General features: G+C 44.9%; 1 protein-coding gene across 1 annotated transcript; it reads right to left on the reverse strand.

Moving 5' to 3' along the window:
* Positions 1 to 590: 590 nt before the first annotated feature.
* On the reverse strand, positions 591 to 14,183 carry MTF1 (metal regulatory transcription factor 1). The gene is made up of 11 exons (XM_061449846.1): positions 14,043 to 14,183; positions 13,282 to 13,746; positions 9,071 to 9,309; positions 8,565 to 8,696; positions 7,959 to 8,032; positions 7,294 to 7,427; positions 6,449 to 6,526; positions 5,317 to 5,419; positions 4,216 to 4,772; positions 3,300 to 3,366; positions 591 to 2,334 (listed from the first exon to the last, which is right to left on the reverse strand). The coding sequence occupies exons 2-11, from the start codon at positions 13,693 to 13,695 to the stop codon at positions 1,952 to 1,954; spliced, it is 2,181 nt and encodes a 726-aa protein (XP_061305830.1). The 5' UTR covers positions 13,696 to 13,746; positions 14,043 to 14,183; the 3' UTR covers positions 591 to 1,951.
* Positions 14,184 to 14,808: the final 625 nt, after the last annotated feature.

The following is a 14,808-nucleotide window of genomic DNA, read 5'->3' on the forward strand; positions in this document are numbered from 1 at the left end:
TCACTACCCTCTAGGGATTACAAGAACCAAACCTAGAAGACTCTTAATCCGCATTTCATGGATGCAGACCTTATTGCTGCAGGACCCCCATCCCCACTGCAACACACACCAAACAGGAAACAATCAGCATGCTACAGTTCCATTGGTGGCCCCAAGCTCATCACTGCAGTTACCAAAAGGGAGCACCTTGCCCTAGCACAGTAAGACGACACTTCCCAGGCACAAAGCCTCCCCTCCCTCACATTCACCCTAACGGGATGTAGTGTCACCCGTCTGCATTTCACAACCGGGAGTTGTCAGAGGTGAAAAGCCAATTCCATCCATGCTGCTGCAGCACGTTCACTAAGGCTACACAAAGCACATCACCAGAGGGTCAAAAAACCTGCTCTTCGTCCCACTTCCTGGGGAGGTCTGGCTGCAGCCAGAGGGTTCTCCCCCACCAGCAGGTACAGAGAGCAGCTTTGATCAAGTACAAAGGGTGAGAGACCTCTATCCACTGGGATTTCGCATTCCTAAATTTAGTGCGCAGAGACACTCCGCATTAAGTGGCTTACAGTCATTATCTTTGTATCTCACTAATGACAACACTGTAAACTGAATAAAGACTATTTAATATTCTTTCCTTTAACACAAAAGGACTGACAGCCAAAGCCAGAAAGATGGATAAAACACTATAAAATTACATCTTTTAAAATAATGCAGCATAAATAAACCATTTAGAATGAGACTGCATTTATTGCAACATTACAGGCTTTTTGGTGGAAGGGGGGGTTTGTGGTTTATTTACCCTGAGTAGGTTAGAATATAGACTTTCAGTTTGATATGAAAAACTACTACGTCGTGTAACTTCTTTTAGTCAAGAAATAGCCCCGTGCACAAAAAGCTGGCATTGCAGTAGGTTGGAGGCAGATTCAGGCAGGAATCATAGAGCTTAACAGAAAACAAGGGAAGCGTTTGTGGACAGCTGAAGGACAGACCCACTGAATTCAAACTGAATTTCGGCTGAATCATTCTGAAGAGTTGCTCTTGACAAAAGCTGAGAGTAACCAGCAAAGGCACCATGCTCCTGATTAAACAGTCATGGGGATTAAGAGGATGACTTGGTTCTGAGCCAAAGAAATCAAAAGAGCAGCAGGCACCGACCTAACTACACCTGGGACTCACTGCATCCTTCAAAGAGAGGCAAGGGAAACAGACTCTTGAGTCTGAGTAAGCAGAGGCTCCAGTTGTGTTTCCACCTTGTGAAACAGTGTCTGCCACCACCCTTTGAAGCCCTAAAGCAATTAAATGAACAGATCCATCAGGAGCACAAGGTACTTGTGCTCTTCTGAAATAAACTCCCCAAAAGTTTCTGTAGGCTTTAGTAACAGCGTTAGTACAAAGCTCCCAACTCAGTGGTGCGACAATCACATTCCAATACGATTGCAGATAAATCATCTTCTACAATAATGCTATTTTCTACTACAGCAAACTCCTTTCCTGGGCTCCCCTTATAGTGCATGGTTAGTATCAGACAAAAGAGACAGAAGAAAAATCATAGACCCAAGGAGTTGTAACAAAGACCCACTTGCTGCCAGTACCTTAATCCCAAACATAAGCGATGTGCAATTGGAGACAAACTAAACCCCCCCCCTTTTCTTTTTAGAATCTTTTTGCACACGAGTAACCTTAACTTCTGTGTTCACATATGACAAGCAAAAGTGACAGACAGTGCAGCCAAAACAGTTCATATATAACTTAGCTTTTTCTTTTTTTCTTAGTTTTTTTACCTTTTCTTTTTAGATAGATTCTCAAAGATGGATGTACCTGGGATGTGACTAAGATGACATCTGTGAAGCAGAAATAAGCCACAAAACTTCCACAGAGGAAGGAAAAAGAATCGATCCTTCAGTTTCTGCTTCTAAAGGAGAGGGTTTTACCCTCCAGGTGCAAAGGAAAATCTGGAACATCTTCACTTAGAGAAGCTGTTATTCAAACCCATTTCTTCCTCACCCTGCAGTAGTGCTTCGATTGGAATTATATCAGATGGGGTTTCAGGGCTTTGGAGGGACAGGAAGTCCGATACATCCATGGCACTTAATGTTTCAGTCTGTGAGTCTGGAGGGTTAACTATCTGACTGCTCTGCCCGCATGAAGGAGAAGAGGAAGAAAAGGTCTGAGGCTGCAGCTGGGGAGCTGGCTGCTCCAAAGCTTTTGAATCAGGTGAGGAACATTCCTTCTTAACAGTGGCTTTGTCCTTGGCAGAGTCTCGGCAGGCACACTGACACTGGCAGGCCTCCTCCTGCTTTATAATAATGACAGGAACACTGAGACCAATCTGCTGAACAGGGTTTCCTGAAGGTGAAACAGAGACAAAACACAACGGAACTACATCATTTCACAGCAGGGAGAGACAAATCCTCTTTGTTAAGTTAGACTGTATGCGGCTTGCAGCAGAGATCACAGCTCACTTTCTCCAAGCACAAGGAATAACTCTAGCAGATGGTAAGTAAGAAAACTGGCAAGAACTCTCTGTTGATGAGCAACCTGTTCAGGTTGAACCCAGGCTCAACACACTATGCCTCTTCTCTGACAAGCACTAGAACTTCTACAGCATCAAATCTAATACAGAGTGGCATTCAGATACCCCGGTCCCTACGTACTGATCTTTGAAGATGATGATACAACATTACACCAGCGATGCTGCTCCTTGACACCAGCACAAGTATCTTCCTGTTCATTTTCTCTAGTCTGCTTTCCTTTCCCAACTTGTTTCTCATGCTTCCTCCTCACTCTTTCTATGCTGCTCTGCTTGGCTTCCTTTAAGATTTACAGTTTAAACTTACCTTGATCTCTCTTGACTCCGATTCATCTTTGCAATATAACAAGAGTGTAGGAACAGAACTTCTACAGTTGTTTCATTTTGATGAACCTCATGCATAATGCTCACTAAAAAAACATTGCTAAAGAACTGATGAAGTTTACGAATTTATTACCTGTTCCATGTCTTCATTCAAAAGAACAAAAAGATTATGTCCCTGCATTTCTGTCTTTTCCTCTATACAAGTTCCATTAAAATACCACTTTTATGAACACCAGATCTAATTTATGATCTAATTCACAAGTTGTCACAGAAATTACCATGGGACACATCTCAGCACAAGCCCCTGAGTGCATGGAAAACCTCAGAAAGGCAGAAATATGAAAGGATTTTCTTCAACGTTTCTAGAAGCAATAAATGCACCACAAATGCTGGTCAAGCCAACAGTACCACAAAGAAACAGAGAGAGAAAGAGAAGTAAGATCAGTGTCCAGCTTACCTGTGTTGCCAGCTACTGGTAATGCAGTGGTAAAAAAGACCTTTTCTACTACTTTTGGAACTTGTGGCTGTAAAGAAAAGGGAAAAAGAAGAGAGAAAGTGCGAGTTGATTCCAATTCCATTGTTCAAATTCTAAGCAGCTTCAAGCTAAAGAAACAGCTATGAACATATTCCAAAGAGAACACACAGGAAACTAATCATGAATTATAACATTTAGCTTGGTTCTGTGCTATGTTCTGGCTATCCCAAAACTCAGAGTGTTATTTCAGAGGTCCTTAAGATGAGAGGCAATGACCCCCCATACCACATGCTTGTTAACGTAGTTTGTGGGTCCTGACAAATGAATTCAACAACTACTGCACTTGCTCATCCTGCTTGTACCCGCAGCCATTGACGCTTGACCATTTGCAGCTAAGAAGGCCCACAGATGGCAATAGGATTCTGAATGATAAAACACTTTTAGTCTCAGCTACCCAGATTTAATGGAGAACCAGAACCATTCTGCTTTCCTAGAAAGCTTCAGTATCTTTATCAGGCTACATCAAGACAAGACAGATCACAAAATACCTAGACACAAACTTCAGTCTTTTGTGCTTCTGCTTGTCAAAAGTAGTAGATTTAAACCCGCACACATTCTCAGGCTGTGTGGCACTCTGTCTGACACCAAACTGATAACTGCTGTGTCAAGTCTGTCACTGGGGAAGAGATTAAAGATCTAAATCTATTTTCTAATCCCTTATCTCTTTTAGGAGCTGCATTGGGGCATATTTATGTATATTAACATGATAAGCATTATACAACACTGCATCCTGGTTTCTTACAGTTATCTTACAGTTACAGGTTTGATCCTCTTCCTTTTCAACAGGACTCTAGGAGGAAATGAGGTGATTCCAACTGCATGCAGTAGACATACTAACCATTTGTTCTTGGCTTTGCGGAGAACCAGTGGCACCATTTAAGATCCATTGTAAGTTTTGCTCTCCCATGACAATGCTGGACTGCAGAATAGCAGTGCTCTGAGAAGGAGTAATTGTTATAGTTGGATTACTGGTCAGAACAGAGTTCGCACCAACAGGCACAGTCTGAACGACAGCTGGCAGGGGCTCAGTGGCACTTGATGGTGTTGGGGCAGATGCCCCAGCAACCACTGAAAGTCCTTGCACGAGGGGCTGTGGTGGGGTCTGAGTATGCTGCAGGAAGTCTTGGTGACTGGCTGCAAACTGTGTGCTGTGAGGAACAGGCACTTCTGGGGATTGTAAAACAGTTGCAGGATTTCCAAATGCAGCTTGCTGTGAGCTGGTTCCTATGGAGGAGGGAGCAGCAGGGGCTGCTGAGGCTTGTAGTGCTGAATGGGAAGGCTCAGAGATACCAAGCTGCAGTACAAGTGGAAGAGACAATGACGCCGAGTCTCCTGCAGAAGGCGGAACAGCAGTGACAGAGTCCGCGTCGCCATTGAAACCATCAATCAAGGCAGCTGCCGAAAGAAACATGGAAAAACAGAAATACATCACTTCCCATAAGATCTGATTTTTCAATGAACTTAGCAGAAATCCCTCCGCTAGTTGCTAAGTCAGGCATTATCACTTCCCATCTTCAGACGGGTGCTCAAAACCATCTAACACTAGGCAGTGAAATCAAAAAGTAAGTCCAAATTTAGGAAGCCAGTAACACTCACTACTACACACAAGCTGATCAGCCTCATTAGCTCCAAGAAGCCTTTTTATCAGCCAGTTTGGGCAGCTACATCAAGTGAGGAAGCTTGAAAAAGCACTTACGTGGAAAGCCCCAGAGCATCAGTGTCAGCATTGTATGACAGCATGCTGTAAATGTTCTGTCAGTTCCTCCATCACCATCCCAGCACTACACCCTCTATGAATACATTTCAATACTGAATTTAAAAGTTCTGTTTGCTACTTAAGAGTTATGTGGATCAGCAATCTTCAATCTGAAATGCTAAATTAAGTACAGAAGAAAACTGTTAAAAAGCTCTCCTGAAATAGGACAGATACAATCTGTACCTGTCTGCTGAGAGTCATCCTGATTTGCAGTGTGATCTGGGCTCTGAAACATCGACTCAAAGATGCTTGCTGGTGAGATTGTGCTAAGGTCTTGTCCATGTGTCTGGCAAATACAAAATACAGAGGAAGGCATCAGGTAACATTCCATCTCAGGTCTCCATAAACTTTGCACAAATCCCAGTCAAGTTGTATAGGAATGTCAGAAGTACCTCTCCAAATAATCAGCCACCTCCAGGAAAGGCAACGTATTTCACTTCCCTAGTGTAAAACACCACTGAGCTTTTACTACCTACAATGGATTTACCAACCTAAGGAGCAAATCCTCACACAAATAAGTCATTCAAAAGGAAAACACATTCTTCTGCATCCACACTTTGTTTAACCTTATTTCTGTCAGAAACAGATATTGATTTGTTCTTGGCTATTCTGTGAAATCTTTTCTGGAGCAGAAACAAAATGGCTCTGCTTAGATTAGACCCTAGACTATGCACTGCTGGTCATCCACAGCGCTCTAGGATATATCAAAGTACTGCATGCTGCTTCCACATCAAAACACACCAGAATGACCCTGTCTCCTCAGTATTCAATTTCACTATGTCACATTTAAGCTCAGTCAAGAGTTATCAATAAGCAAGAACACTGTTACGGTAAAATCAGATGCAGAACCATTAAAAACCTGCTTGAATTAGGCACTGCAGTATTTTGGAGGAAAATCTCTCTCTTTCACTCAACTATGCTGAAATACTGGGGGGTTTGTTCCAACATTCCCAAAAGAACAGCAGTAATATGTCTGTCAATTTACAGGCTCAATAGGGTGCGTAAAAGCCACATTTTTGTCAAGACTGAGCCTCCTCCAAACTGCCATGTGCCACAGGAAATAAAGCAGCAGCATTCAGTACATCTAAACCAATCCTATCCAAAGTCACTTATGCTGTGGAAGAACTCATCTCCTCCATCTGCAGCAGCGAAATGAAAGCCTGAAGCAGAGCCTGCTGGAGGCCCGAACAAGTGAAATAGAATCCACCAGCCACACATATCTACTCTGCTGAGTTCTAGTTGACAGGACAAGCACCCTGCCAGAGAAACGCCAAACTCAAATGATGGGTGAGGCAATTCCAGGGCAGTAACTCACTGGATTAGAGTTTTCCCGCAATTCTGAATCTGTCGATATGAGGCTTAAGTCACTCAGACAAAGCGAGTGGCTTGTATCCTGTAAAGAAGAAAAAGAAATGAAGTTGCATATTTAGAAGTAGCATCAGAAACGTTTTTCATTACTTGCTAGACATACAACTCTGCTTAGGCAGATTTTTACCCGTATGTGATCCAAATCTCAGTTCTAAACTCAAAGGAGCAATATTACTAAACAAAGGAGATTCAGCAGCTAGCAAGGATTCTTAACATCCTTTTCACATTGCTTCCAAAAATTTAAACAACAAATCAGCCTATAGAAAATGAAAAGTTTAGCCCTTAACAGTTATTTATTTCACTTCACATACTTGTTACATAGTTGTGATCAAAACGCAAGAACCTACAAGGAAAGCATGATAACACGTCTAACTGCCTATAAACTCATGTCAGCATTTGACATATTCAAAGCAGGAGCAGCCCGAGCATAAATTTTAATGTGATTAAAATGAACAGACCAATTTAAATGAGCTTTTCTAAATAAAACCTGCTCACCAAATACCATGCAAGAAGTTTGGGAAACACTGATCCCTCTGTTTATTCTCAACACGCTGTCAACACGGCATATGAGAATAAACCCTACACTGCCACCCTGAATGCCAGCCAGTGCAGGACTTAACCTGAGTTCTCAGTTCAAAACAGAGGCACCCATGGGAGACAGGGCACCAAGTACTCACAATTCTCTTTGCAAATCCCAGTCTTAAACATTATACCTTTAGACCAAAGAATTTCTTCCTCCCAGTAATGGTTTCATCTCCTAACACAGAAGCATTAGGAAGAAACGCTACTAACCTCAGATACGTTGTTATTTGGAAGTGCATTATAGGAATGTCCTTTCTCATGACCTTTCATGTGACTCTTGAGACTATACTGTGTACTAAAAGTCTTCTCGCAGCCATTACTGGGACAGAAGAAGGGTTTCTCCCCTGTAGGCAGGGCAAAACACATGTAACAGACTTAAAAACATCGTATCAGACATGTACTTTTCAAGCACCCAGGAGAGTAGTAACATTTCATACAAACAAGGTTATTTAATGCCACATCATGCATTCAGCATTCTTTGGAGTCTTGCAGGTAAAAGCTTCCATTTTACCATGTGAATTGACACATTTCATTTTGATGCATCATTAGTGATACGTTTGTGAAACATGTTAATGAAATTCAAGACCTGTCAAGCATACATGGAAGTGCATAAATGGAATATTGGGAACTGCCCTGACCCGGGTGCAGGAGTCTGCACTTGGCCTCGTTAAACTTCATGAGGTTCACATGGGTGCACTCCTGCAGCCTGCAGAGGTCCCTCCAGATGGCAGCCCTTCCCTCAAGCATATCAACTGCACCACCTAGTGTGGTGTCACCCACATATTACATATGAGAGTAAATACATATTAGGATTCTGAGAGTTAATATAAACTGAGTAAGTTCAACTCAAAAAGAAACAAACCCTTGGGACTTACCAGTATGTGTCCTAACATGTGTTTTAAGGTGGTGGCTTGCAGCAAAAGCCTTTCCACAGCCGTCATGCTCACACCTGAAAGAGGTGTCAGAGAAAAGATAGCATCAGGCTTACCTGACAAGTTAGTTACAACCTTAGATCATGCTTTGCAATAGTCCCAGGACTCAGAAAAACAGGCCTAAGCTAATATGGTTTAATAATCAGGCATCTCCCAACAGCTCCTGGGCATGCTACACAGACCACAGCAGGGCTTTGAATAGGACTGTAAAATCCAAGCATGAAATCAGCCTTTGAAGGGGGCCTCCTCCATGGAAGAAACCCTGCATCACAGCAGAGCAGCAGCAAGATGTTTTAAGAACATGCTCGCTGTGGCACACATTCAGGTTTGAAAAATAGCTCGACTATTCTTGTCTTTGAAGACAGCCATTTCACCCACTTCTCCAGGCAGCTGAGGGAGCTCTAGAACAAACATGCTTGAATGCCAGCCGCCTTCAGCTCTTTTCTCCCAAGAACAGCTTCTCATTGAGGACAGTCAGAGCTGCCTTTTGGCACAGGCAGCCCATTACACAAGCCCCACAGAGGTAAAAATGGCCACCCAAGGACCTACCGAAATGGCTTTTCTCCTGTGTGTGTTCGAATGTGCTTCCTCAGGTCGCTGTGCGTGGTAAAGTATTTACTGCAGCCTTCTGATTCACAGTTAAATGTCTTCCCTGTGTGAAGCCTCTGATGTGCTTTCAGCCTAAAAAGGATGAGACCAAAAACCCTGGATTCTATGATTCAAAACTACTGTAATATAAATAAGCCAAGTATGTCATCACAGATTCTGTCATCCTACTCTTGGCACAGCATTTCCATATTTTGGGAAGATTTATATTCACATCTGTACCTGGAAGAAGCATGACAATTTCAAGGCCAGGTTGGATGGTGCTTGGAGCAACCTGGTCTAGTGTGAGGTGTCCCTGCCCATAGCAGGGGGGTTGGAACCAGATGATCTTAAGGTCCTTTCCAACCCAATCCATTCTATGTTTCTGTGATCCAGACCCAATCAAAAGCAGATGCAATCTGCAAAACAACAGCCACGTCTAGGAGAGGAATTAAGCAGAGACCTCCTACCTGTACAGTGTATTGAATGCCTTTTCACAGCCCTGCACATCACATTCAAAAGGCTTCTCCTTAGTGTGCACTCGGACATGGATTTTGAGGCTGTAGGAGGTAAGAAAGGCCTTGCCACAGCCTTCTTGATTGCAGACAAAAGTGTATTCCCCACGATGGGTCTTTTGGTGAGTGCGCAGGTTTCCGGCAGTGCTGTAGGTACGTGGACAGCCCTCAAAGGTGCACTGGTACCTCTTCACCTAAGAGACAAAATGTTGCATGCTTAACCATTCTTAAGCATTTCTGGAATCCAGATAGGGTAGGTCTGCAGTTAAACATCAAAGACAATGGAAGAGATTTTGACCCCAAAGGAAAAAAGAACATTTAATGATCAGATAACTCAGTATTTCTGCTTCACCACCTGAGGAAGAGGTGGCACACGTTGGAAAGCAGGCTGACCTGATACAATAATCATCTAATAGAAGAGGGGGGGGAAAGGAAAAATGTGATTTGAAATGTTTCTAGCTAAAAACCTGCTAAAACAGTAGGAAAGGATGCTAAGAGGCTATCAAACCTATCCGCTACTCCCATAGAGTGCCTGCCTTTCACCTGGGTGCTTCCAGCAGAGCTACTTACTTGTGGAAGAAGACAAGGGAAAATATACGTTCACAACCTGACCCTCAAAAGCACAGCCTTGTGTGCTGAACTTCCATTAACACCTTGAATGAGAGCTACGGTTTTCACCATCTCATATGGCCTACCCATCAGTCCATTTACTACTTCATTTTATGTCAAAAGCAGCCTCCACTGTGCTTTGTTGCTCTCTCTTATGGTTACTGAAACAGGCAATTCCTGAAGTGTACTGAATCCACCGGGATTTCTCAGCCAGCTATCTGGATCACCAGGAAGCAATTTTACACTGAACTTGATTTCATAGCCTTCCAGCTACTGCAACAGGCAGAGAGACCATGCAGAAGCTTCCAGTGTGCCAGTCCTAACACTTAATTAAATCTCATTCTCTCCTGTGAAGTAAAAGGAATAAGCCATCTGATATGCTTGAATAAAATTAGCTTGAACATTAATTATCAGCCTTTCATTTGACTGTTACAGTTGAGAAACTTTAACATCTAAAAGTGATTACAGAGCCCAAGAAAGGACTTGGCAACTCCTCCTGGGTATAATTTGGGTTCTAGGAAGCTCTCCATAAGGAAAGAGAAATAAATAGTCTCAGTTCCTTCCAACCTGTTCTGTAGGGGTCAAAATTGCCAGTAGGACCCCTTTAAGAATGCTTTAGAAAATCTGAGTATATAGGAGTTGAGTAATCTCTGCTACAATCTCTTGTTGATACCGTGACAAACAGCACCATATGGAGAAGGAAACGGTGATTCCCCTATAAAGCAACTTACCCTTGGTTTATACCTCAAATGAGGTAGAAGTTATCACTAAATACCCCAACGTTACAATACAGTTACAACATCACTTCGAGGTTCAGTTGTGTTGAGTCAGCCAAAACCCAAGAGCAGAGACCAATAAGAGACAGCCACAAGGTCAGAAAGTACATTTTATTACAGGAGAAGAGGTACATTATCTTCACCAGTGATCACCCCATCAGTCCAATTCACCTATCAGGGCTGAAGTCAACTTCCCTGTTCCAGTTTTAAGGCAGCTGGAAATTAACACTTTCCATGCTGCACTATGGGATGCTCTCCACTGTACTCCCCATAATGCACAAGGGATCTGAACTACCTAAAAATCAAGTGAGGAGTCTGTAAAGCTTTCTAGGTGTTCCTATTAGGTCTAGAAAGTGAATTAAAAGGAGAGAACTAATTCTAGATGAAGGATTTGGTTCCTAGATGCTAATGCACATCTTTAAAGGAAGATGGCAGTACCACTTTCAGTTTCAGGGCCTGAAGTAGGCCAGAGGCCTTGCAGCCCTTCCCCTTTACTCAAAGGCCAAGTCTGTTATTTCCTAAGTCATTTTGAGAAGGATACTGCAGACAGAAGCAGTGCTGCCACCACATTTTAGGCAAAATTAAAGCAGTAAAGCATTTAATTCTCTTTTCCCATTAGGAACATTAGCACATCAGACAAGCACCGATCATACACACAAATTACGTAGCTATTGACCACGAAAGCCTCACGGTTACAGCAGCAAATACTCAAGAGTATCCCTGTACACTTGCAGCAACAAAAGAGGCACATGGCAGCACAGGAGAAGCCACAGATGGGTATGAGGAGTACAGAAACAAGCTGCTTTGAAGACAAAGGACAATGTGCTGTCTCTCCCAGGAAGATGCACCAGGGGGACGCTGGGAAAGCTGTGATTAAGCATTAACTTAGAAGTAGGAACTAATTGTCCAGTAATCAAAAGAGTGGCAAAAGCAAAACCTGTCACACTGTGTCAAAGTCTACTTCAACTGCTCAGTTTGCCCTTAACTCATCCTGAGTTGAGGAGATTCCCCTTCCATTGCTCCTTTTTTCTATGTTATCATTGAACAAAATAATGCATTTGAAATACAAGACTCTCATCACGTTTATTCTCACCCACAGAATTACAATGAGGGAAGCAGAATATAACAAGAGGAAGTTGAAGGTAATAAATGCAGTGTAAAACTATCTTTTGCTTCATAGATGTCTAACACTGCCCCAAAAACTGAAGACTTTAGAAGAGTTCTCTCAAGTGTTAGAACCGTGACAGACGCTTTCGAAGTACCAAAGAATCGGATTTTCAGAGATGAGCCAAATGTCTGAGGGCTTTGGAATGTTTCCTTCCCCACCTCCAGACAACTCACCAAGCATCTGGAACAGCAGGACCAAAGAGGGGTTTAAAGATGGAGGAGTGTCACCTATGCCTATTTCTACTGGACTCAAATGACACCCCCTCCACTCCAGGAAACTAATTCAAGACATGGAAAATAAATTCATTTCATTAGGCAATCCCAGGTCTTACAAGCTCCCTTTTTTAATAATAGGGGAGGTGACTGAATAAAATCAGTTTCATTACACATGCAGTCACCAACGCCTGTTGAGCCAGTACACGCTGTTCTCAGACACTACTGATTACAAGCTTATTATCCTACAAAAAGGAAAGTACTGACGTGACTAACATACCAAAATCAAGTATTTCAGCAGCTCAGAACACAGGATACAGCTGCTGCTGATCTGAACAACAATGAGCAGAGCTCCTTACACTGACATGGGCTTATTGGACAAACCTCAGTCCAGAAGTTCCATGATTACAGAACCAACCTCCTCCAGCCCCATTTCCTCCTTGCCAAAAGAGTGCTAATGAAAGTTCCCTGCTAACCTGAATTATTCAGCATTCAAACCCAGCTTCCTTTCTCAGCAAGGGTCTCATTTCTGCCATCCTCTCTTACACTCAGTATCAGTTACACAAGTAGTTGATACTTCCACCACTGACATCAGCAGGGACATTTGTACAGATCATCCTTTATTTAACTAGGAAGGGCCAAAAAGGGAGCACAAAGCCATCGCTGTGTTGATATTACAGTCAGCTTCACATTCCTTTTGCACCTAGAAAGTGAGAATGCAAGTACACGCCCTCAGCACTTTGCATGCAGGTCGAATCCATTAGGGAACCAGAACTGAAAGTAACTGCCATTTTATATGTGTAAGCTGACTTAAGAGGTCAAACAAGAGCAGATGCTGCTTTAAAGCTTCCCTTATTTTCCTCAGTTTATTTTCACAGTTCAACTACCACCACCAGTCTGGAAATGCAGCCAAGGCCTCGAGAACATGGTTAACCAAGGAAAAACAGAGTTCGGGTTATCTGTGAGGACAGGAAATAATCACCCAACCCAAAGAATAATAAATGCCCTCTGCAGGTCCACACACCACTAACACAACCGTGGTTTCAATACCGTGCTCTCCTGCTGTCTATCATGTCACCACATGTCAGAAAGCGCTTCCTGACTGCTTCACAAGCGAGCAGCAGGAAATCTGAGTGAAAACTGATGACACTCGCAGCTTTTTTCACTGTGGGCAGCAGCTCTGCCTAAGAGCACAAAGCATGACTATCACCGAGTATACCAGTGGATCTAATGGAGTGTAATTCATTTCACTCCACAGTAACCTTTAAGAACAAGGGAACCTTCTGACTGCCTCTCAGCAAACAGCTTTAGAAAAGCCCCACATTCTCAATGCACTTAAGGCCACCAGATGAAAAGCACTCACAACACAAATCACATTCAGAATCATATTCAGCTACTTACTTCCTTAAGCTTGGTTTCAGGGCATTCAGACTGCAAGGTGAGCGTTGCTCCTTCGATATTTCTTGGCATAGGAGTTGAACCAGGATTTATTGTCAGGTGAATCTGATCTGGAGAAATAATGTGTTGCACATAACCCTGGGACATTCCTTCATGATCTGCTATTAAATGAAATCCTTCTTCATGACCCTCTGGTAAAAAAGGCAAGTGATCACCACACTGTCCTTCATCCTCATCATCTTCCAGCACGCTGTGGTCCTGCTCTATCAGAACAGTTGTCCTGTCATAGACCGTCCCAGACGACGAAGAAACCAGCCCGTTTTTATCAGCAAACCTCATCATATTGTCATCTTGGGTCAAATCGTCTTCCTCCACTTCGTAGTAGATAACGTTGCCTTCGGGACTGTTCTCCCCCATGGCTCACCGCCTCTCAGTGCGATATCGTGCGCTTACCCCGTAGCGACTCATCTGCAACACAAGGACGGGCGGCGGGGCGGGAGGGGAAGGGAGGGGAAGGGGGGAGTCAGGCGGCTCTGCCCCGGCCGGGCCCCCGCTCCTCTCGCAGGCCCAGCGCCCTGCGCCACGGCCCCCGCCCGCGGGCCGGGGAAGGTGTCCCCTGCCGAACCGCGGCGTTCCCCCCGCCCGGGCCGGGCCCGCACTGCCCCGCCGAGAGCCGCCAGCGGGGCCTGCACAGGTCCGTGCACCCCTCCCCTCCCTTCCCGTCCCCTCCCCGGCTGCAGCCGGCCCGGCCCCGCCGCGCTCACCGGGCTGCGGGCAGCGGCGGCACCTCCTTCCCCGCCCCGGCGGCACCATGATCACCAGCGCACTCACTTCCGCTTCCGGCCGCGCGCAGCCCGACGGGAGCACCGCGCCCACCGCGGGGACTGGCGGGAAGCGGGGGGGGGGGAGCCGGGCGCTGAGGTGGCGGCGGGGGGCGTTAGGGCTGATCGATAGCAGGAGCGTGAAAGGGGCTCGGTAACGCGGTTAAAGTGATCAATAGCACCAGGGTACAGTCACCCGGTGGGAAAAGAGCACAGGGGAAAAGGAGCCGCTGGGGAGGGTGCAGCAGAGCCCGCAGGGATGCTCAGGGGGCTGGAGCGGCCCTCATGAGGAGAGGTTATGGGAGCTGGGGCTGTGCAGTCCAGAGGAGAGCAGCCTGACAGGGGATCTCGTCAATGCGTGTAAATCATAGGATCAGCCACGTTGGGGAAGCCCTTTAAGCTCATCCAGTCCAACCCTTACCCCAGCACTGCCAAGGCCACCACTGCCCCATGGCACTGAGGCCTCGTCTCCACGTTGTGTGAACGCTTGTAGGGACGGTGACTGCAGCCCTGCCCTGGGCAGCCTGTTCCAATGCCTGAGCACCCTCAGGTGCAGGGGCAGGAATTGGTCCTCAGCTCCATCTAAACCTGCCCTGGGGCAGCTTGAGGGCGTTTCCTCTTGTCCCATCCCTTGCTCCTTGGGAGCAGAGCCCAGCCCCTCCTGGCTCCATCCTCCTGTCAGGCAGTTGTTAGGGAGCCATCAGGTCCC

Source organism: Pezoporus flaviventris, unplaced genomic scaffold, assembly GCF_033815535.1.
Source record: "Pezoporus flaviventris isolate CSIRO_AGI_PZ_B2104156 unplaced genomic scaffold, CSIRO_AGI_Pfla_v1 ptg000008l, whole genome shotgun sequence".
Taxonomy (NCBI): Eukaryota; Metazoa; Chordata; class Aves; order Psittaciformes; family Psittacidae; genus Pezoporus; species Pezoporus flaviventris.

What these genes read in the sequence shown, in the direction of transcription:
- MTF1 (XM_061449846.1), bottom strand. Translation starts at nt 13,695, where the DNA reads ATGGGGGAGAACAGTCCCGAAGGCAACGTTATCTACTACGAAGTGGAG. An exon ending in TGCGGGAAAACTCTAATCCA is followed by an intron (nt 5,420 to 6,448) that starts GTGAGTTACTGC and finishes TGTATTTGCCAG; the next exon opens with ACACATGGACAAGACCTTAG. An exon ending in CGCAAAGCCAAGAACAAATG is followed by an intron (nt 3,367 to 4,215) that starts GTTAGTATGTCT and finishes TTTTCTTTACAG; the next exon opens with CCACAAGTTCCAAAAGTAGT.